Source organism: Electrophorus electricus, chromosome 10 (assembly GCF_013358815.1).
Source record: "Electrophorus electricus isolate fEleEle1 chromosome 10, fEleEle1.pri, whole genome shotgun sequence".
Taxonomy (NCBI): domain Eukaryota; kingdom Metazoa; phylum Chordata; class Actinopteri; order Gymnotiformes; family Gymnotidae; genus Electrophorus; species Electrophorus electricus.
The window spans coordinates 8,976,231-9,000,675 of NC_049544.1; the positions used below are offsets into that span (position 1 = coordinate 8,976,231).

Here is a 24,445-nt window from a genome sequence, read left to right on the forward strand (position 1 = left end):
ATTATACCTGTTCACCCTCTGGTTTATGCCAGGCCGTCGATTAGTCTCCATAAGTGAGTCTGATCTCTGCCTTCTTTTTCTCCTTAATTCAACACAATTAAGCAGCAAAGGGAGGGGAATGGTGAGAGAGAGAGAGACTAGCAGATGATTTTGCTCTTTGAAGGCCACCAGGGCCAAGTTCTGTTCACCAGAGTTCTCCTTTTTTATTATTTTACTATGACACGCATGGTGGTCTTTGTTGTGCCTGGACAAGACAGCTGAGCTACATGAAGCAGGTAAATGCTGTTTCATGCCCAGGTGTCTATCATTCAGTGCCATTTCGATTCAATAAGATTGCACTACTCAGCTGTGTAATATGTCTAAAAAGATAATTGGTAATACACCTGGAGGTTAAGTGCCATGTACATATAAAGTAGAAAACAAAAACCTCACATGAACTCGCCAGAACCAAAACAAACTCGTCATGCTTCTAATCAAATGTATATCACAGGTATCATTAGAATTAGAATGTTTTATTGTAACTGCACAGTATTCTTATTCTAATTTTAATTGATTATAATCAGTTGTCTTTTAGTTTGATGAATTGACATTATCTTTAGTTTGATGAGTCTTTACATAATGTAAAGACAAAGATTTAGCAGCTGAAGACGAAAGCGAGCCAACACTTGAAGTAGCGTAAACTTGTAGAGATGGGTTAGATCAGTTTTCTAACAGGCCAAAAGAAAATTAATTAGCCTAGCAGAAACATCAGTGCAGAACCTTTAAAGCTATGAAAATACGTCATTAGCTAGGAGTTGCTCTTTGTGGAGTGGTGTAGCCATGGCAACATGAATAGACAACTGTTGTCTGTGAGAGCAAGAAGCACAATGCTATTGCCCATTGTATCTGGCTAATTTAGGTCATCCACAAACAGATTTAAGATGCAAAATGAAACCCTATAATTTGGCCTCTTAGTTTTGCACAGAAAGGATCAAGGGGGTTCAATGAGGTAAGAATATTCAATTAATATGATTATGGAAGCCACACTTATGTGCTTTGTTCATCTGAGGCTTTGCCCAGTGCACACTTTCCATTTGTGCCTGTTGGAATGCGTCCTTCTGCCTTAATTCTGATTTCCCAGTATGTCTGGGTGTTGTGGCATGACTAAGCAAGTGTACACTGGAGTGACTGACTCAGTGGATGTTTTGGAAGTACACCCTAGGGCCCAAAACACACACTTTCAAAGCCTGGCATTTAGTGGCCCTTATTTTTAAACACAGTGTGACAGGCATGCGGGATCTTTCGCTTGATCACCTGAGCCTTCAGCTTAGTGTGCGCAGGTGCCCGTGTGTGTAAGGCCAATCTCTCTGCTCTCACACACTAAATTATTCAGCAGGACCCCCAAAGAGTGCATAAGGTCTCCATGACAACCATCTTTCTGCATGCTCAGCCACTGGTGTCACTTTTGGGCAAATGTCAAGAAACGCCATGGCCCTTGTAATGAATTTAATGCAAGACTCACATCACACACCTTCCTGGAAAGTAGCAGTCTGAATGCCAGTCTTCTCCATCTTTCTGCCTTATTAGATTAAGGTCTCAACTGCTAAAAAACTTCTGTGGTTTACTTTAAAATAGTTTTACATTTATGCAAGTGTGTGGATTAATTTGTCAAATTAATTTTTCTACTCTATGTGAGTGTAGCACAGTAGTCCATGCAGTAGAAACCCCACAAACTGTCATAGGGTGACATTTCCCTATGCTCTCACTATGTCATGTCAAGAGAGCTGAGAATGTCTCCTGTTCCCATGTGCTTCTGTTCCACACCACCGGAGATGTCAACAACATTAAAGACTGAATAGTCGCAAGTGCTTTCAGAGTGTCTTTGAACATCTATCGAGAGAGAGAGAGAGAGAGAGAGAGAGAGAATGAATCTTGGCAATGCATAGAAAATAGCAAAGTTGCCAAATTAGAGAACGTGCTATGGGGCAAAGAGATGAAAACAGTGCAAACAAAAAAATGTATCTTTCATTAGAAATCTTCTCTGCTTTGTCCTGATGCTATCCTTCAGTATCCTGCAGGACTGTGTCATAGGTAAACAGACTGGCATATCGCATTTACCCCAGGGGCCCACACAGAGCTGTTCTCCCAGCAAAGCCAAGCTGACGTCAGAAAGGCCATGTGTGAACACAACATGCTGTACCAAGCACAGGACATCTCTCCCTCTCTCTCTGTGTGTTTTTGTCTCTCTTTCTCTCTCTCTCTCTCTGTTTGTCTCATTCTCCTTCTTTCTGTTTCTGTCTCTCTTTCTCCCTCTCTCAGTGGAATTGCTGATGGTACATGATTACCCGCTATAGAAACAGAATGTACATGTGCCCCTTGCAGAGTGGCTAAATGCCTCAGGTTCCAGCACCTAGCGTCACTTTCATTGCTCAAGAACCAAAACTTAGCTTGGTGACCTGAGATCACAGGGTTCAGTTACATCACATAACACAGTTAAACTACAGGAGGAACGTCTGACATAACCAGTGATCACTTTCAGCAGCAGACCAGGAGACAGGAAGCACACGTGAGTGACACATGAAAGAGCACAGCCCTGGGGGGTTCCCTGGGTCTCTGTTTGGGAACCACTCTAGAGAGTTTATTTCCCAGCTATAAACTTTAAGACACTAACCCCCACCACATCATATAAACAGAGAGACGAGTGACAGTGCAAAACTAATAAACACTTTGTTCATTCATGACCCTTTAAAAGAGTTTGATGTTGCCGTTGGTGACATGGCTGCCTCCACATCAGCATCAGGCATTGCACTGGTGCTTTTTAATAATTCAGAGAGAGATCTCTAGCAGGTCTCTTCATCAAGCAGAAGCTGGGAGGGCCAGTGGGCTGGGCTTCTGTGGTGCTACTGTAGCAACTCCCTGCATGCCATGCTACATCAATGCCTTCTGAAAGAGGGAAAGTGAATGAGCCTGGATTGTGCTCAGCTCCCATGATTGTGCATTCTCTTTGAGGTGGTGTTTTTTTTTTTTCCTGTGGTAGCTGAACCTAAGGCAAGGTGGTCCAGTGAAAAGTTTACATGCATTTGTGCTTGTAAGTGAATGGGAAGTGTGCGCATGTGTGTGTTTGTAAGTGTATGTGAAAAGTATGCATGTGATGGTGTGCTTGTAAGATATGTATACAGATCTGTTGCACTCCAAACCCCTGTGACTCACACCGGGCTTTTGTACCTGACTCTCAGCAAAGACAAAATAGATCTCAGCTCATTCATGCAAAACATTGCCTTACCCAAACAAAGAGATCTGCCATTTTTAGATTCTGATAAGGTGTGAAAGGAGGAAGCTCCCACTCCCAGCACCCACTCCCAGCACTGTCTTCCAACTCCGTCACCCAGCCATTATGGATAGAAGAGACAGGAAGATGCATTGTTCAGCTCCATTCACACGTACGCACAGCTGCATATGCATTGTCCTGAACAAAGTGACAAACACTTCACATTTATGTCAAATATGTCATTGTGGAGACAACAGGCTTCTTTTGGAAGACTATGATTAGGTTTTGCTCATGCAGTGGTGCTGAGCAAGTGTGACAGTATTATTGCTTTTTTAATAACTATGCAGCAATATGCAGTGACTTCATCAGAAAAAGGTAAATTAAAATCTCTACAAAGAACCCCACACCCTAAAACAAAGGCCTCTCTGACTCAAGTGACTGTGAATAATAGAACACTGGACTTTTTTTTCCACTTCATTTTGTCAATTCTCATGAGTTCAATCAACCATGTTGTAAAGAAATGACTTTGCTGTTGTTTCGAGTTATACTTGGCCATTTTCGTATGACAGAAATGTCTGCAGAAAGTCCAAGAGAGAGAAGTGGAATGAGAAGATTATGCATGCATTGTCTCCTCTTAATAATTCTGACTTTTATAATATCAAATAGTTTTGCCTGTGCATTCTTGCATAGCATTTCTTCTTGCCTATTTGGTGCGCTAGTTAATACCTTCTTTGTCCGTCACACACAATTAATAATGAAATACACACACACACACACACACACACACACACACACACACACACACACACAGTTCAGCTCTACTGGGAAGAGAGGCCATTTTAAACAAGAAATAAGACCATTAGAAAATAAATGAAATTAAATGTGTCAGCAGCATTATGGCAGAAGTATACTAATCTGAGAAAATGGCTTTTTAGCTGTGAGGCAGAGCAACAGAAGTGTGAAAGTATGTGGAGGAGACAGGGAGGAGAAGGAGTGGAGGAAGGGGTCAAGCTGGGTCCATGCTTGCCATGTGGCTCCACCAAAGCCCTAGCCTCCATCCCCTCTGGAGGCTCAGGATGTCACCAGACTGCAGCCTCACCACCAACAGCAGGCTAGGACAGCAACCTCACAATAGCTCAGACCTATTGTCTGTCCAAAAAAAGACACAGGCTGATCCTGTACCTCTTTAACTCTAAACACTCCCTGCCTCTCTCTTCCACACTCTTCCTTTCTCTCTCTCTGTATGTGCCCATATAACATATCAACAAAGATGAACCCCCATCAAAGCAAGGCAGCATATAAACCGAAGCATGCCAATAAACCACAATGCGCTTAACCACCTTCCATTTAACACCACAGGAGTGGTGGTGCATAGGTACATAACAATGTCTCTCTCTTCGTCTTTGCAGATTAAACATTGATTCATGCAAGCATTTATTAAAAGTTGGCAAAAAAGATCTACAGTCTCTGATTTAAAATTTGTGAGAAACCAGAGAATCTGAGATTCTCCTTTTGCACACATATTGTCTTTTATATCTCTTTAAAAAAGTTCTAATAATTGAAAAAACAATGGTGATGCATGTTTTGCTATAAGATTAGTTTGACCTCAGCTTTGGAATTTGGCCAGATATTATCCCATTTGGTTCTGGAAATAGAAATCTTGTGTGGAGGCCTGAATGCATGCTGCTGAGTCTCAATATCCAGTTCCCCAAACTGTTTGGACCGTTGAAAGACTTAGGGGAGAAAAGATTAAGTTTATTATTGTGAAACAGAGGAACCCTTCCATCATACTTAAACACCGTATTCTGAAACAGATGCCTTGGTTCTCTTACTTAGTTCATTTTGGGATGCAACATGGTTCCATTGCCCCTGCCATGTTTCTTCGTTTCTAGCTTGCTCTCCCATGTCAACAGTAACTGTAAACCAATTCCAAACCTTCTGTCCTGTGTAAATAGTAAAGAAGGTAAAGAGGAATCATGATAACCTCACTCTGTTACCTTTAAAATATCTGCAAGGATATTTGTCAATTCCTCTCCGGTTACTGGCCTGAGTTTGCTGACTGGATATCAAGTTGTATCAAGCTAATTTATTCCACACTCTCATGAATTGAGTCACACCAACAGAAAAGCACAACTGAGCCCCTTTTATGGGCTTTGTACAGAACAAAATTAAACAAAGAAAACCAAATTGTGTCCAGGGGTCAGTGAATATGTTTTGAATAGCCTTTGCATAGGTGCCTTGACTTTAGGTAAGGACAAACAAGTTTTAGGAAGAAATACATTAACCCACGTGTACTGCAAGCTATTAATATCTAGCTGTTCTTCAATATCTGAATGAACCTGTGTGCACGGCACTAAAGACTACACACTAAGCAACGAGGAGCAGCTGGGAAAGTGACACAAAGTAACGCGTGCTGGGTTGTCTATACAGCATATGGTACAGTATTAGACAGCAAACTACACTAACCTCTGATGCTGTATATCAAACATTTTGCTCCTGACAGCATGTGACTTAACGTACTCATAATTATGCTTTTCTTAATTGAATGGAATGAATTTGTATACTTTTTGATGCATACGTGGAGGGAAAACCACATAATAAGAACCGTTACTTGTGTATTTTGGGTATTCTGTTAGTAAAAATCATGTTAATATGTCTTAGTAAATTCAAAACAAAACAAAAAGTAGTCGATGCTCTGTAACCCTAATAGACTTCCATAACTTGCTAATAAATTGCAATTTTACTCGTACTGCTTTTTTGACAGTACGGCGCATAAATAAGAATTCTATAACGTTTATTCAAATTAGTGAACAATGCGTCAACCTTTCGGTTTGATATAGAAACACTTAGCTTAGCGATATGATGTTTGGAAGCGACATCCTTACCTCCACACTGAACGGCTGCTCCTCTCCGTAAACGGCACATAAAATCCAAAGCATGAATTGCAAGCACAACGCCCCCGGACAAAAGCTATTCAAACGTCTTCTAGTGTGGAATGTTAACAAATACATAATGACCCGTGTTTAGGTTTTGGCTATTTTTTTAATAGTTAATAAAACAACTGGAAGGAATAAATCCCCGCGTTTCAGTTGGTTGGAAACATTGTTGAGGATTGATGTCGATTGCTACCCAGGCAGAGAAACGGTCGAGTCGTCGAGATAGGGATAAATCCGGAGAAGCACTCGTTTTGCTTCCTCCCAAAGTTCTTCTCGTCTTTGTCAGCTGCCCTGTCTCCTGCAGCAGTTGCAGATACGATGCTCTGATCAGTACCATTTAGTTAGGTTCATTTTTGGAGAGGCATTACTGGTAGTTTTCAACCGTTTCCTGCGATTCTGCGCCTGCGCTGTACTGCATTCCCCCCTCCAGCGAGTATAACAACACGGCCTCTCCGAACTGAGGAAGACAACGTTACGGAACCTTAGATCAAAAACCAAACAGCACCAGCGAGAATACTATTACTATACTAATATAAACAAATTTTAAACAACAACAACAAAACAACAACAAAACAACAAATAATAGTATAATTATAGTGTAAGAATTAATGATAATTAATTTAATTTTGTTTCCCCATTTGCCAATATGCCTCCAAACGTTTATGTTTACTTGCTAAGGAAGCTCTAAGGTAGAGAAGCAGTAGACCATGAAATCATTGTGTCCACTAGAGGGAGATTATCATCAAAACCATCTACAGTTAATCAGCTCTTACACTGAATAACACTTGAATGACAAAATAACAAAAAAAATGTATTACTAAATTAGTATTACTACAGCTATATATATATATATATATATATATATATATATATATATATATATATATATATATATATATATATATATATATATATATATATATAGCTGTAGGATATATATATATATATATATATATATATATATATATATATATATATATATATATATATATATATATATATATATATATATATAGCTGTAGGGCTTAAAAATGTATGTCATATTGCATCTAGCAGAATTTCTCTGTCCTCAGCAGAACTACATTCCAAATATTACTCTTTGAAATGCAGTAGATTAGATATAACTTAATTTCAATCCTAAAGACGCATCAATCCATATTCATGCCCAATATAGAACAATGACACATACCATTTAAAAATGTAATTTTAGCACATACACATACAGTCATCACTGCTGATGATAAAAAAATGGGAATCAGATTAAATGAAGCAGATCGATGATTTTCCACTTAGAGGCAAATCGTCAGGAGCAGTGGGGTAGAAGGTGACACCATTAACCTTTCTGATGAGATTTTTGCTTTGCATGGGTCCCAGAATGATCTGCTGTACACTTGAAGTGGGGACATGCTCTATGTGACTATCTGCACAACATCACAACACCATTGTAACCATAACTGACCTCAGGGAATCAAGACAAGTGCTTGAGCACCTGATATCAATCTGGATTTACTGACAGCAAATCATCTGTATGTGTATCTTACTGTGGATGGAATGCCACCTATCTCATTATATGTTTATTTTATGGATGGCTGGTCTTTACTGATTCACTGAGGACCCAAATATAGTAAAGTTTTTTTTGTTTGTTTGTTTTAAGCAAAAAGAAAATACAAATTAATAATATCAATCTGCTGAGAGACTAAATTTGAGCAATACTCAATATTTTTGGTTCACTATATGAAATGCCAATTATCAATAGATAACTCTATGTCCACTCTAATTGTGCTTACAAACTGTTAACAATATTAATTTTTCTGATTAAAAAATTGTCAAAATTATTCATTTGTATCATTCAGCCAAATCAACTTTGATGTTGATATGAGCCATTCAATCTCAGAAGTGTGTTTGTTGTAGTGTTTCTGTAAGCCTGAAGCAGAGTGTGGAGAAGTGAAGATGAGCAGGTGCTATGGTCTTAGTGCTGGCATTTTCCGGTAGACTTGTGAAGATGATACCATCCTAAACTAGGGCACTCACACTCATTTCAGCAGCCATCTGTGCCACAATGGGCACTTTTCCTCTTCATTCTCATTCCCTTTCTTCTTACTCTCTCTCTTTTCTCTCTCTCTCTCTCTCTCTCTCTCTCTCTCTCTCTCTCTCTCTCTCACTCTATCTATCTATCTATCTATCTATCTATCTATCTATCTATCTATCTATCTATCTATCTATCTATCTATCTATCTATCTATCTATCTATCTATCTATCTATCTATCTATCTATCTCCTCAACAGTTTCACTTGAAGAAGTGTGATCTTTAGCAAAGGTTTTAGATCTACACAGGTGTATTGTTCCTTATGGTTTCTGCCAGCTCCACACAGTCTTCTATTAAAGCATGGCCTGTAATGTTATAAGTGCACCTTTACCCCATTCAAACAGCACCTCATTAGCAATGGGCCTCACAACACTCCTTTACTTTCTTAACAAATCAGCCAAGAATTGCGAGGGGCCCTGTCACACCCACCATATCTCTCTGTAATGTGTCTCTGTAATGTCTCTGTAATGCTATGCTCTTTGATGCAGATGTCCTATGATGGAAAGAACCCAAAGAGACATGAATGCAGCAGCAGTTCATTAAACCCACAGAAGTATGCAATGGCTAGGTTCCAGTATACCAGTCTGTAATTTTGTTGTCTGAAGCCATGCTACCAGTGGTAGAAGCCAGACAACCCACCGGTCAGAGTGATAAGTCAAAGTCATACATCATAGCTCTTGCAAGAAACCAGCTCTAACCCTCTGCTCTGGGCAACCTGTCTTTAGACAGGACTTATAGTCAAAAGTAATGACCCCACCCCTCTGACTTTCAGATGACCTAACTCAGCCTTTAAAAATAACACATAGCACAGCTTAAAAAAGATCTGTAAGTCACTGCCAGGAAAGACATTTTTTACATCACATTATTATGTTTTATATTATGCATGGTATAATTCACAATATTATTACATTATAAATTACTATGCCTGCTAATAGTTAGGGTTATAGGGAGATAGTATTTTATAGTGAACACTAGCTTGATGTATCTAAACAACAGGTCATATTGCTTGACATAAAAATAAGCTTGATTCAAACCCACACATTCACATTGCAGCTATCAGTCTGCATATTTACATAATAAGCATAAAGATGCAGTCAGATTTATAACAAGATTCCAGCTGGAGTTTGTGGAAGGAGTGAGCCATCTGTGCACAAGCCACATGTAAGTGAAGGTGTGTGTGTGTGTGTTCATCTGTTCATGCATGTAGTTGAATTTATTCACATATGAGAGAATGATGTCTTCATAGGTTTATGCAAAATCTAAGTGTGGCTCACTTTGGTTTTGTTGGTTTTGGTTAACAGGGTTAGGTTTAGGATTAAACATTCAGTTCTAGTTGTACTGTGGATCGGTTATAGTTAGGGTACGATTAGGTTTGGGTCAGGATCTGGTTATGATTAGTGTTTGGTTTATGTTTAGTGTTTTTACACAAGTATAATTGCATATAGTATGTGGTTGTTGTTGTTGTTTGTGTGTGTGTGTGTGTGTGTGTGTGTGTGTGTGTGTGTGTGTGTGTGTGTGTGAGAGAGAGAGAGAGAGAGAGAGAGAGAGAGAGAGAGAGTGAGAGAGAGAAAGAGAGAGGGAGAGTGGCACTTGGGTGTCACTCTGCATATGTCAGTGGGAGAGAGGTGATGGTGTCATTCTCAAAGACGTCAAGAAATTGAATGAAAACGTGTGGTTACAGAATTCCAGAACCTCAAGCTGTGCACAGGCTGTGTGAAGGTGATATGTGAATGCATTTCTTATCCACCCTGAGCCCCCAGCCTGTGGATCACAGAACACTACATCCCTGCTGGGCTTGAGTGGAGTGGTGAGATCTTCTCAACTAGAGGAGCCGTTGGTTGTTGGCAGGAAGTACTATTGGAAGAAAGAAATAGAAAGTGCTTTTGAGAGATGACATCCTGAGCTAACTTACTCCTTGTGCCTTCATTCTGCATGTCTGATCCATAAGCAGTGTGTATGGGCACTGCCACTGTCTCCTGTTGTCCTGGCACATATGCACAGACTTGCTGACTAGATCCAAGAGACCCACCGTCACGCAGATAGATATGGGAGGTTGCTCACGGCATCCAACCCAGACAACCTGCAGCTTCACTTCTAATCTCTTAGGGTTTAGTGCTCAATAAGCTCTGAATACTCATTTCTCTCTGTCGCTCTCTCTCCTCTCTCTCTCTCTCTCTCTCTCTGTCTCACTCTCTCTCACACACATGCACGCATGCACGCACGCGCACACACACACTCACACACACACACACACACACACACACACACACAAGCAGAATAAATGATCAATATCTTCTCACCATCAACCAGTGTAATTATACATTAATGTCATATTTCCATGAACTCTAGTTTGACAGAACAGGAAAGGGTTGGTGAGGGGCGTTCGTAGAGGCGGTGGCAGAGAAACAGCCATGTATTTTAAGAATCCATTCTCACTGATCAATAATTCGCTGGCTAAGATTTCATGTTTGCAAATAAAAAAATCAGCAGTGCTCATCTCAAACATCAAGCACATTAAGCAGGGAGCTATCCCCCTGTCCTGAGTGCAAGATGCATAGACATGAACAGAGCGAATGAAAAGAGTCACCCATCTACCAGGGCAGTGGAAATCAAGTAAACTGTGTCCATCTGATTAAGCTTTCACATCCTCACCTGATGAGCCTGCCCCTTCACACCCATTAAACTACATCCAGAGCTGGGTCCACACAGCATCACTTATTAAAAATCAGAGAGTTGGGTTCATTAGTTAGATGTTGTCTCACTCACATGGATGCCAGCTTGGCAGCAAACCTCCTCTCCAGTGCTCTGCCTCCTCTCATTTTAAACACTATTGCCTGGTAACCTGTCATTACTATGCGCATAAATACTTATTTTGTCTTATTTGCTGTGAAGTCTTGTTTTGTGTACATGAACATTTCTAAGTCTTGTGTGTTCTGTTCTGATTCCCTATTGTCTTTTCTATCCGCTATATTCTAACACTCACAAGCCCTCCCAGACATCGTCTATATTCCATAATTCTGACTTCTGAATCAAAATGATCAGTTTCAGTACACCACAACTGCAAAATCACATTGTATAATGGTAGTGATATTGATCATTATGATAAATCAGTCAATCACATTATCACAGATAGGTAACCTGTTTCATCTGTGAAGTAGTGACATTGTATGATCTCATGTTTAAAAGAGCTGGATGATATCATGCTGTGGACGTGTGGTGTAATAGATTGTTCTATAAACTCGTTATCCACACAGCCAATGAGCATGTGTCATTTTCAAGTGACACCTATCTGCAGGATATGTGACCCATCTCTGCTGAACTGAGCTGAATCACATGCTGCCTGTCTGTTGGAGTCAGGCTCATCACAAAGAACTGTTTCAGTGTATTTCCTGTACCTAGCTGAACTGCTTTTATATGCTCCCTCTCTCTCTCAGAGGGCTGTGTGTATGTGTGGGTGTGCATGTGTGTGTTTGTGTGTCGTACAGAATAATTGGTTGAAACACACTTGTCGTCTTATGTGAAGTTTACTTAAGTGCTGGAACACTACATCTGATCACAAATGTGTGCTGATTTTATTCATGTTTAAGATGTGTGCTGATTTTAGCCATTTTAAGATGTGCTCCGATCTTAGTCTTGTTTAAGATGTGTTCTGATCTTATTTACATTTACATTTACATTTAGCTGATGCTTTCATCCAAAGTGACTTACAATTATGACTAATACAACTTGAGCAATTGAGAGTTAAGGGCCTTGCTCAGGGGCCCAACAGTGGCAACTTGGTAGTGGAGCTTGAACTGGCAACCTTCCAATTACTAGTCAAGTACCTTAACCAGTGAGATACCACTGCCCATCTTATCCATGTTTAAGTTGTATTCTGATATTTGCCATGCTTAAGATGTGTTCTGATCTTTGCCATATTTAATATATGGGGTAACCATGTCCATGTTTAATATGTGTGCTAATCTTAGCCATGTTTAATATGTATGCTGATCTTAGCCATGTTTAATATGTATGCTGATCTTAGCCATGTTTAATATGTGTGCTGATCTTAGCCATGTTTAATATGTATGCTGATCTTAGCCATGTTTAATATGTATGCTGATCTTAGCCATGTTTAATATGTATGCTGATCTTAGCCATGTTTAATATGTATGCTGATCTTAGCCATGTTTAATATGTGTGCTGATCTTAGCCATGTTTAATATGTATGCTGATCTTAGCCATGTTTAATATGTATGCTGATCTTAGCCATGTTTAAGGTTTCTGGTAAGCCCCACATCAGCACAAAATGATTGTTTTCCTGTAAAGGCACTGCTGCTGTCAGTGCAGATTTGCTACTTACTGGCAGTATGGGCAGAAGCTGCTGATGAGTTTTGTCGTTCATCCCAAACAGTTAAGAGTAACACCCAAGAAAGTGGGTATCAATGAAGCATTTATCCAGAGCTGTCCATGCTGTAAAGGCACATGGTACAGTGATTTAAAGAGCCATTTGCTTTGCAGCAGCACATGTGAGCTGAAGTCAAATTTATGTAAGGTCCAAAAGAGACACCAGATCTAGAGGCCATGTTTGCATCGGGTAGATGTGGGGGGTGGGGGGTGGGGTCTTAGGGAGGTACTCCAGCAGGCCTGTGCTCTTGCATAAACATGACCAGGTTGCAGGATTACGTAGGATTTGTTCATGGGTGGGAGGGAGAAAAACCTGTCACTGATGTGGATTTCCTCTCTTCATTGAGACTGCAATGATTGCAGCATCAATGATATAATCACAAGCACTAGCACATAATGACATGTACATCTCTTATCTACAGCAATAACCTCAAAGTCATGCAAACGCGAACAATCTGAATATACCATATGCAGTATATTTCACGTGTTGGAACAGAAAATCAGAAAATCATGCTTCTATGTGTACAGTACAAAGACGTTTGCAGTGCAAAACAGGAAGGACAGTGCATAGTCAGCAATAAAAAGAGTAATGATAATCAATGATAATAATGTCTCAATTTATGCCATCTAATCAGTGATAAGAATTTATCCATGCACTTCTACTAAAAAGGCAAATCCAAACAGATATCAATATCTATATGAAAGATGCCATAAGGAATTTACGAACTCTCATTCAAGTCAAAGTCAAAGTCAAAGTCAGAGTTGAAATTCTATGACATACTCATATACATGCCTATAGGACCACAGCAAGGAATTATAGTGTAACATCAAACCATTATGGTTCTGGGCATTTGAATTCTAAATGCAGGTAGTATATGCAAAATAACAATTACCCTGCCTGGCCAACCAACCTTGCCGTAACCCCTTGAGAAGCCTTTTACAGAAAACCTTTTATTTCAAATGCCACAAGCAAAGACACCATCATATGTTGAAGGCCACTTGAGTGCGGTGGGGCTGGGGGCATTATCACACTGACTTAATAACTAAATAATTAATCTGGACAAGAGGTTAAAGCAGTAATCACTGCAAACCCTACTTGCTTAGAGTATTTTAAATATATTGCACTCCTGAAGAGTAGACTTGAATTTTTAGTAGGTCATGCACAAGGCTAAGGTGAAGCAGTGCTCATACTCAAAACAAGTTATGTATAAATATGACAATGAAGCATACACTGAAAATGGTCTTTTCAGTCTCAGTAGAGGTGACCAAGAGGACTTTACCAAAGCAGGGAGTCATACTGGGTGTATTCATGTTTCTGGTGCTAATCACAGTGACTGGCTATTCATTATGGTTCTGGGCATTTGGATTCTAAATGCAGGTAGTATATGTAAATAATGATTACCCCGCCTGGCCAACCAACCTTGCTCTAACCCCTTGAGAAGCCTTTTACAGAAAACCTTTTATTTCATTATTTACATTCCAGCTTGAAACATGAACGTTGGAGAGATACACATCACCATGATGCTTCACTCTAATCTTGTTATATATTGTGGAAAATAGCTTGTATGGTGTGCAGAGGAAACACAATATAAGGGCTCCACTGATAATATCAATCAGCCTGCCTCTGTGAACATGTCTCCATTTCCTCATGCAGACCTCATGCAGTCTTGTCTTTGTCTCAGCTTTACATTCTAAGCACAGGACTCTTCATATGGAGGTGATAATCATGGTATCAATTTGTAAAGCTGTAGGAAGACAGAAAATGCTACATTAGCATTCTGGCAGCTGTCTACTGATATGCTTTCTAATCTTGCACTCTAGTTCTATGTTCTATGAAGAACATGTTTCAATAAAATCAATACAGGCCCAGGACTACTGAAATAATCAGGGCTTTACGTTTATAGCGCATGCATACTGGCACAGTAAAAAAACAACAGATCATTACATGAGTATTTTATGATTATATGAGTATTACATGATGACTGTGGGATGCTGCTGTGAAAACACTGCAAACACCAAATCTGCATAATGTTGTTTGTTCTTTATTTGTTTATTGTTTTGCCCTACTTTTCAAAATATCCCCATTAGTCCCCTGTTATTGTGATGCGGATTTTGTTGCCAAGATCAGTCTTTGCTCCCCTGTGTGTGTGTGTGTGTGTGTGTGTGTGTGTGTGTGTGTGTGTGCGTGTGTGTGTGTATGTGTGACTGAGTGCAGGCCCGTTCTGTCAGCTGCTCCCAGTGTTACTCACTTACAGAAATGGGACGCTTCACACCCACCACAGTCTGTTCCCAGAGCGGCTGACTGTTCTGAAATTCTGGCTGTGTGTCCAGCTCAAGTAATTTCTCACCCCATGTCGGTGCTCTCCATCCCACTCAGTGCCTCTACATTCAGATGGACTCCTACACAGTGGCCAACAGCCACATTTGACCCCACCTCTCAAATATATGAATGACAGAGAGAAAGCTCACTGAAGCTTTGGGTCTACAGAATAAGAAAAGCATCAAGTCTATTAAAACAAATTGGGACTCATTTTCTTATTTTCTTTAGTTAATATGCGTGATATGTTTTTTGAGTGCCCACAGGCGAAGGACCACAATATAATTACATTCATATGGGAGACCAGTGGGAAAATACATAACCACAAGTATTTGAATAAAACAGAAGGAGGCATATAATCAGTAGAGGCAGTTTAAACTAGACAAAAACTAAACTGATAAGGGAGAAGTTAAGATATGTTGAGAGAATGAATGTTTCAAAGGATGCTGCTGGATGATGTTTCCTCACTTACACCATCAAAATATAAAACATACACACACGCGCACACACACACACACACACACACACACACCACACACACACACACACACACACATCTTCTTTCTACCCAATACATCTATACTAACTCACATGCACTCAGCCTGTGCACTTGAACCTCCTCAACATAATAAACTGTAATATCAATTTGAACATTATGAACTCATTGAGAACTGCTACTCCCCAATCCCATTCATCCCTTTTGAATTCTGAAGATTCATCAGAGGGAGGCAATCAACCAGTCATGTCACACGATGAGACAGAGGGCGTCAAAGAGAGGCTACAAGGATATCAAGGATGTGTAGTCCCATTATGACTGAGAGAGAGAGAGAGAGAGAGAGAGAGAGAGAGAGAATGAGGGAGGAGTCATGGCTCAGATCTCCTAATAGAGGCTTGGATCCACCTGATTTAATCTCAGCTTCCTTGACAGGAAACTTCATCCAGCCTCCAGTCCACTGAGAGACATAACAAAACTGTGCAGAAATACTCAACTGGTTCAGTGGAACATGTCTAACATCACAACTCAGAGATTAATCATAAATGGTTAGAAAAAACCCAGAATAGCCCAAGCCAAAAGAGTTTTTAATTTTACATTGGTGAAAACAAGTTTCAGATATTAATTCTTTCAGTTACTAAACCCAAAAGTATATTTTTAGAATTCATAACATTTTTTATTACATTTTTATTTTTAATAGAAATGTGCCTGAAGCCACATTAGACTGTAAAAAGGAGCAAAGAAACCATGCTGTTTGCCAGTTTATTTTCTAAATTCAGGTGTGTTATATTAATGTTAGTTTTCAGTTGCAAGTAATTTGGAATAAACTGGTTACTTGTAGAGTTGCAATGTGGTTTGTTAGTAAGGTTTCAAGTATATTATTCATGTTTCTCTATGGACTATAAGCATAAAAAAATCACCCCTATTTGGATATCCGTTTAAAGTTGGCACTGAGAGAGAATGGGCTGCTGCTGTTACCTCTTAAACTGTGTAGCATACCCACAGCCTTCTCAAATAAGAGAAAGTCCTTTGGACTACAGTTTCTCTGAAGACAATTGCAATTCCTTGCAACAAGCACTCTGAAAAGGGTTCCCCCACAGGACCAAGCCATTCTTTGAAGAGCTTTGCTATACAAGGCGGTTGTGTATACTTAGCAATGTGTGTAAATACACAGACCTCATTGTGCTAAATGAGTCTGGAGAAAGTGGCAAGAGAAATTAAGATAGAAAATGAACAGCCATAGCCTGGAGTGGTCCAGCTTTGGCTGCAGCACACATTTCAGTACAGTTCACATTCGAAGAGAATCCTAATGAAGTGCTTCAGTACCTGCTTTGATTTTCTCATTATGATAGCGAGGCCTTTTGGGGTCGTGGTGTATAAAAGCCTCACAGGCCTATTTTAAAACCTATGCGGACACATAAAATTAAACTACTCTTTATAATGTCTTAACAGTTGCATTTGTATTTATTCACACCAGTGAGATTGTATGTTTTGGTGGAGGATAGATTTGAAAAGGATTTTCAAACAAGAGTTCTACAATGTTTTGCATGTTTGCCCAGTTCTGTTGTAAATGTGATGAACTGCAGTAGGTGACAGTGCAGATAGGTTTGCTCTAAGTGCTTTGTGTGGCAAATATGGAACCAGACATTAATCAGCATCCTACTGTTACTCTTCTTCTTTGTACCTTTATTAGACAGAAACTTATTTCAACAGGCTTAAAGAATCATTTTTTTATTATTTAGGTTCTCCATTAAGAACAAAGAACAATAAGACCTTAATAGCAAGGCAGAGAAGTATCATGAAACCATGGCCAATAAAGGCAACACTTACCATTTCATGCTGATAGCAATTTCCACTCAGGGCCTAGAAATACTTTACTATCTTCCACCATAAATAAAAAGGAATGGTGTTCATTCTGTTGTGGTGATATTTGCTCTATTAGAGCACATGAAGTGTTTATGGATGCTGACTCAATTTTGCAATGAAATCCACCTAAAATCATAGCCCACAGCGTTGTTCCAATGTCAGAAAGTAAAAGCCTGCAGTAACTTTTTAAAACCTTTCTGCTGCTTGGTGCAGTGGTACATGCGATCAGCCTGTACCATATGATCATTTATGATCCTGACAGAGCACTCCGCACACACATACACAGACACACACATCATGTACACGTACCAGCACAGATATTTTGATTTGCTCTACATATACTGTGCTCTGCACATGCTTGTTGTTGCTTCCTGTAAGAAGCATGTCAGGCAGTTGGAGGTTTTGATTCAAGGCTGCACGTGTTCCACTGGGTATTATTTAAACTCACAAGGACGCAAGGCCAGTTCTGAACTCCTACTTCCCTGCAAAGGGATTCTTTTGTTCAGCCCACGTGAATGAAGACAAACTCCTCTCCATTCAAGGTTTCTCTCAAGGGTGCACTTGTTTTGTTTTTTTTATGTAAATTTGGTCAAAGAACCATCTATGATTTGTAACTGTCAGAACAACTATGAGCTTATGCTTGACCTACAAGCATTGCTCTCTCATTGTTACCTCTCATGGGCCCTTTCATTGCACTTGATAATTAAGCATTGTCTCAGAGGACTGTGTGCTGGAAATCGACCTTCTGTGAAAACGCACTGGACCTGTCAGAAGTCCCTGGGCATCTTTTGCTCCTAAGACTCTCCTGTGTGTCATGCTCCTACCCTGTGAGCAGTGGGGTAATCTGCTTTTGCATTCACACCAAAGACCTGCTAGTCGGTCAAGACTCTCATTCCACATTTATTAACTATACATAGCTTTATTAATGTCATATTAGTTGCTGTTACTGAATAATATACACAGAAGTAATATGGCCGAAGGGCACACAGGAGTGATATGTCTGTCATGGGCAAAGGAGTTACAGGAAAATGGGAGGAAGCAAATGCGTGTCTTGAACTGAAAACTTTAATGAAATTAATGAAACCAAAAACGAATATCAAAGTGCACTAACAGGAGCAAAAAGAAAGACAATGTGACATCAGTGACCAACATGGAAACAAATGGGACTTTAATAAGGAGCACCATAATGATATAATAACACACAGGTGGTGTGGCAAACAAGGCAAGATGCACTCCACCTGAGTGGGGCATGGCAACTAACCAAAACAAAAACACAAGTAATTGAAACACCAAACATAAACAAATGCCAAAGGCAAAGCCACCATCGTATGTTGAAGGCCACTTGAGTGCGGTGGGGCTGGGGGCATTATCACACTGACTTAATAACTAACTAATTAACCTGGACAAGAGGTTAAAGCAGTAATCACTGCAAAACCTACTTGCTTAGAGTATTTTAAATATATTGCACTCCTGAAGAGTAGACATTAATTTTTAGTAGGTCATGCACAAGGCTAAGGTGAAGCAGTGCTCATACTCAAAACAAGTTATGTGATAAATATGACAATGAAGCATACACTGAAAATGGTCTTTTCAGTCTCAGTATAGGTGACCAAGAGGACTTTACCAATTCAGGGAGTCATACTGAGTGTAGTCATGTTTCTGGTGCTAATCACAGTGACTGGCTGTTCTGGGCATATTCGTGGTTCTGGTGCTAATCACGATAACCAGCTGTACTACGCGTACTTGTGGTTCGGATGCTAATCACAAACTGAGCCATGCTGTGTGTATTTGTGGTACTGGTGCTAATCATGATGACCAGCCGTGCTGCAATAATGTACTGCAGCCTTTATCTATTAGCATAATCATCCAGTCCTGGGGAAAAGTTGTGGCTTCTCATCTGTCAGCATAAGCAATCTTCCTTCATGCATTTAGCTTCTATTAGAAGAGCAGCAATGGTCTGAGACAGAATAAAACCATGCAGGCTGCTGGTGAGCAGTCATCCAAGCTTAGAGTAGAGGGGTGTAGGGGAAGGCAGATTGACCCAGTCCACAGCCATCGGGGAGGAGCCCATAATGAGAGAAGACATAATGTCCATTTCTAAACACTGCATTCTTGACATGGATTTGGTCACCCTTTCTGCACCCTTACTGAGGAAGTATTCCATAAGCAGCAGGACAAAAGGGCCAAATTCATATGAGGTCATCTTGGTTACTGTGCCTCAGCCAGCAGCTCTGACCTAGTCCGCCGTGCTAATATGGGTGAAAGGATGTGATGGAGTGTTGGTGTTTGCTATTGTGCTAACCCCAGTGCATAGGTTTAACTGGGTCCCGTAATTCACATATGTTATTCAGGAGGTGACTGCCCTCCAAGATGGAATGGAGGAAACTAATCATTATAGTCATTCATCAAGCACTTCCTTGGTGAATGCTTCATTTATTTATTTATTTGTTTGTTTTGTGACCTAGCAACTAGGATGAAGCTGGGCCTGATTGAGCCATCCCATCTTGCCATACTATCATGAGCCCAGTGTCAGGGTGAGGAGCTTCAGGCTTCAGGCACCAGCTCTCCTGCCTTCCTTCACCCAAGACGCTGTCCTTCCGCCCAACCCTGCTCTCAGATTGACCATCTGTGGCTGCTGGCACAAAGCAGCCAGATAATAAACAAAATTAGGGCCCGTTCAGCGAAATGTATATTCTCACTTTAGAAGTAGGATGGAGGCCAGCAGAGAAGAATGCTGAGCTTTGACAGATGTGGCTGACTGAAGTGCTGCATGTGCTTTATTTGAAGAACGCCGGGTATTTGGTCATATGTGTTTTATTAAGGCTGGGTGTGTGCATGTGTGTCTGACTGGGTAGGAAGGTGATGTATAAACAGTGAAGCATCCAGCTGAGATGTAGCCATCGGGAAAACCTCCTACTGAGCTCTTTAATTTTCAACAGCAAATAGGTATTAGGAGAATGTCTTCAGAAATTCAGAATGTCTTAAATTCATCAGCGTGCAACAGACATATAGCGTTTGTAAGACAGTATTAAATTAGATGGTTCTGTGTGCCACTCTGGACTGATGTTACAAGTTTCAACAGTTTATTGTAGATGTAATAGGTGAAGGTTTAGTCTCTGGTAGATTCTATATTGAGATCCACCTTTTTCCTTTAATATGCCCACTCGCTGAAAGCAAATACACAAGCTTTTCCATCTGAATGTTGATGGCAGGTCCAGGATAAGACCCTTTTAGTGAGTGGGAGCAGACTTTTTGTGTTTACCAGAGAAGAAAGTGAGTGCAGGGAGAAGCGAGTGACCCAAAGCCAGGGGGTTTGAAGGGCATCTCTGGCAGGTGGTTCAGCCTGTGTAGATAGAACAATACCATACAATGTCTTACATAGACAAAAGGATGTAGCTTGAGAAATAGCATTTTCTCAGCTTTTCCTACTTGTTAACAGTTTCACTGTGAACATATGCAGACTCTCATGTGCAGCACAGCCCATTCTCAGCAGCCTTATAGGAAATCCCAGACAGCACGTTTCCTCCTTGCTTGCTTTGAGGAGCTCCCCTTTCCCACCCCCACTCTGAGCCTCACAGGGGTGGAGGGGGGCTACTCCGGGACTCTGAGTTCAACCATAGAGTGAGGTTCCAATTTCCTTTTGATGGTTTTCCAGCTGGTGGACATGTTTGCTGGTGCAGAAAAGCAGAAGGGTGGGGAGTCCTGGATCTGAGGAGATCCTTCAGACCAGCAGTGTTTTATATGCTAGTAGAGCACTGCAGTAGAGCATTACAAATGACGTGAAGCATTTTCTTGATTAAAACCAAATGAACCTAATAAATTTAGATATGGTAGAGAAGGAAAGATTTGCCTTGCTAGTGTTTCATCAGTTATGATGACATTGAGTGGAATCATTTACTAAAAGATAAAGCAGGAATAAAATATATAGAATAATTTGACCATTGTTATGAGAGCTGAAGGGCAGTGGATGATATGTATTGGCACGCAATCAACTTCAGAGCAGGAGAAGGACACATACAATGTGACACTGAAGATGCAGATTTGTGAGTGACTCACTTCAGGGCCTCTCCCTCTGACTCACTTCAGTAGTGCAAACATTTGAGTGAACGCTTCCTGTGTCCTCTCTCCTTGACTCCTTTGGGTGAACCCTCCCTGTGTCCTCTGTGTCCTCTCTCCTTGACTCCTTTGGGTGAACCCTCCCTGTGTCCTCTGTGTCCTCTGCCTTTGACTCTTTTGGGTGAACCCTCTCTGTGTCCTCTGTGTCCTCTGCCTTTGACTCCTTTGGGTGAACCCTCCCTGTGTCCTCTGTGTCCTCTCTCCTTGACTCTTTTGGGTGAACCCTCCCTGTGTCCTCTGTGTCCTCTGCCTTTGACTCTTTTGGGTGAACCCTCCTTGTGTCTTCTGTGTCCTCTGCCTTTGACTCTTTTGGGTGAAACCTCTCTGTGTCCTCTTGTTTTCACTCTTCATTCTTAACATCACTCTATCAAATATCACAAGTGATCTGTTTTATTTATGCACCCATAACAATAAAACAAATGTATCCATGAGTATGTGTCTATAAGAGACAAAGATAAAGAAAGATTAGAGAAAGAGAGAGGAGGGTGAGAGAGAAAGCGAGAGAGAGGGGGAAGAAAAGAAAAAGATGGAGAAGGAGAAAAGGAGATGGAGATTGCTTCTGTGTGACATGGTCTTCTCTTTAGCATTATTCTGCTATAATGAAATTGCTGCTCTGCTTTGCATGCATGAGTCTACCTCATGCATTCCTTTAGATTGCTTTCTTTATCAGGCATCGGGGCTCAGTGCATCAAAAGGGGGAGCATAACTGCATATTTCATAAGTACATTTATTCAATTGATTGCTGCTGCATGCTGGCAAGTTGCCTAATGTAGCCCAATTACCACAAGAACCTCTTTGTACTTGTGCACTGCCTCTATTCTGCATGCATGCTGAAACTGAATACAAACCTGGCTAGCTCCCCTCTACATGCATCCTGGCATTCTCTCATGTGTCTCCTTACATCCTCCACTCCTTCCTCTCTCCCCTTTTGGTTTCCCTCTTGTCAGACTCTGTTTTTCTTCCTATCTTTTCCCATTTTCACCCCTCAGTTACATCCTTTGTTATATTTTGCCCTCAATACTCTCTCTTCAAACAGCTTCACTCACAAGCATCTACATTCTTCTCAGCCCTACCTATTTATCACTCCTCTTGTGTCTCTCTAAGTAATCCTCACCCCCTCCCCAGACTCCATTGCAATGCATTCAATCACAGCAGCAGCTACCTGCAGGCATGACAAGACAACTGCAGCTGGATCAGTGGTGTTTTCATGTGTGTGTGCATGTGTGTTTGTGTGTGTGAGTGTGTGTGAGTGTGTTTGTTGGAGTGAGAGAGTATATAAATATGTCACAGTGTAGTGTGCTCACTGTGCCTCACTTTGGCAGTTACACAGGGACTGATAACACCGCAGGCATGCCCACAACTTGTAGTCAATCCACACTTTATGCCAGCACTGAGGAGCCATTCACACTGTTTCCCCCTGCATTGCAACACCACGCTGAGCTGTGCAGCGGCCACAAACCCCCATCTGTGACCGCTTCCAGCCTTGTGCAGGGGCTTTGTGTCTTCACTGGTCGCATCACAGTTGGTCGATTCAGACGTTCACGCGCACGCAGAAAGAGAGCCCTTGGAGAGTCTGTCATTGCACGTAGAGAGGGGTGCCTTTGGGGATGGCCCATGTTTATTTGGCATGAAACGCAACTCGGGCCGCATCTGGCCCTACTGAAGAGCATGAATGGGCAGGGCAGGAAGGGGCTCCGGGATGCCATGGATGGGGTTTATTTAGACTGGGTGCGAGGGCCTGGGGGAGCAGGGCAAATGGGAGAGGGGAAGCGCGAAGGGGAGCCCAGTGCTTCCTGCTGAAGAACAGATGTGTGCTGGAACAGGGGCGTGCACTGTGAATTGGCTTCATTACTCAGAAGGGCCTCATTTGCTTTCTGTGCTTGCGGGTGAGTGCATCACCTGCTATCATAGACTAGACAGAACGAATGCTCTGCTTGATGGAATTTGAATACCCTCATGGACACCTGTCATTCACTGTAAAACTGGCTCCATGGCTCTTAAGTGATAAGTGATCATGCCCTCCTCTTGAGTGACACATGCTGATGCCCCTGTGAAGCAATTATTTCCAATCATCATCAAACACCCTGTTTTTCATTCTTCCAGCATGGATCACCAGAAACACAGACCCCAGCACTAATGGACACGAAAGAGCTATTATGACTAGACCACTGAGACATGACCCCACATAAAGCACTTGGCATTCTGTTAGATTGCCTTCTCTGCAGGCTACAGGCCTTGAAGAATTCAACTGCCATTCGCTGTTTGTGGAAATATAACTTAATGCTTTCTATAGCTGAAAGGGTAAGCTGCTTTGCTTTAATATGGTATTCGGACTGCATTGCTGATTTAATGGCAAGGACTGATGAGAAGTGCGACGGATGGCCACTCTCTCTGAGAGTGGTTCATCTGATGTAGAGCTCGCAGGAATGTTTTGGTATCCAGCCAGAAAGTAGGAGTGTATGACCCTCAAGGTCCTTTGTGCTGAGACTCTGACTGCCCTCTGATAAGACTGTAAATATTCATATGCCATTTAACTGAGGAAATGGGCTGTGTGTATGTATATGTGCGGGTATGTGTGTGTGTGTGTGTGTGTGTGTGTGTGTGTGTGTGTGTGTGTGTGTGTGTATGTATGAAAGTTATTGTGTTGCTTCAGGATATATGGCATATTCTGAAAGATGACATGTGGAGGTGTTGAAAGCAGCATTTGGAGAGGCTGGACCCACCCCAGGGCATTGGCCATCTGGGACTGGACAGCATGCGACTTATCAGGCAACAACATGGACTTCACAAGCTAAATGAAAAGCAGGTCATTAATCATCAGGGACAACATAACAAACACCTTGTAGTTTCAGGTTTCAGCCATTTCAACAATCTGTTCCATGATGCTGTGTTTTGTGGTTCATTTAGATTTAACATGAAGGAAACTATAGCATAAATCTCACCCAGATGTTAAATATTTTGCCCAAATGACATTTATCTAAATTATTATTCATTATT

At 41.1% G+C, this 24,445-nt stretch overlaps 1 protein-coding gene across 2 annotated transcripts in view; it reads right to left on the reverse strand.

The window, feature by feature from the left end:
• Positions 1–6,818, reverse strand: part of LOC113580839 (matrix metalloproteinase-16) — a 43,475-nt gene extending 36,657 nt beyond the window's left edge. For both annotated transcript variants that reach the window (XM_035530560.1, XM_027015654.2), the window contains exon 1: positions 6,133–6,818. In XM_035530560.1, the coding sequence (XP_035386453.1) occupies positions 6,133–6,258 (126 nt within the window). In that variant the 5' untranslated portion in view covers positions 6,259–6,818. The remainder of the gene's footprint in view (positions 1–6,132) is intronic.
• Between the last annotated feature and the right edge of the window lie 17,627 nt (positions 6,819–24,445).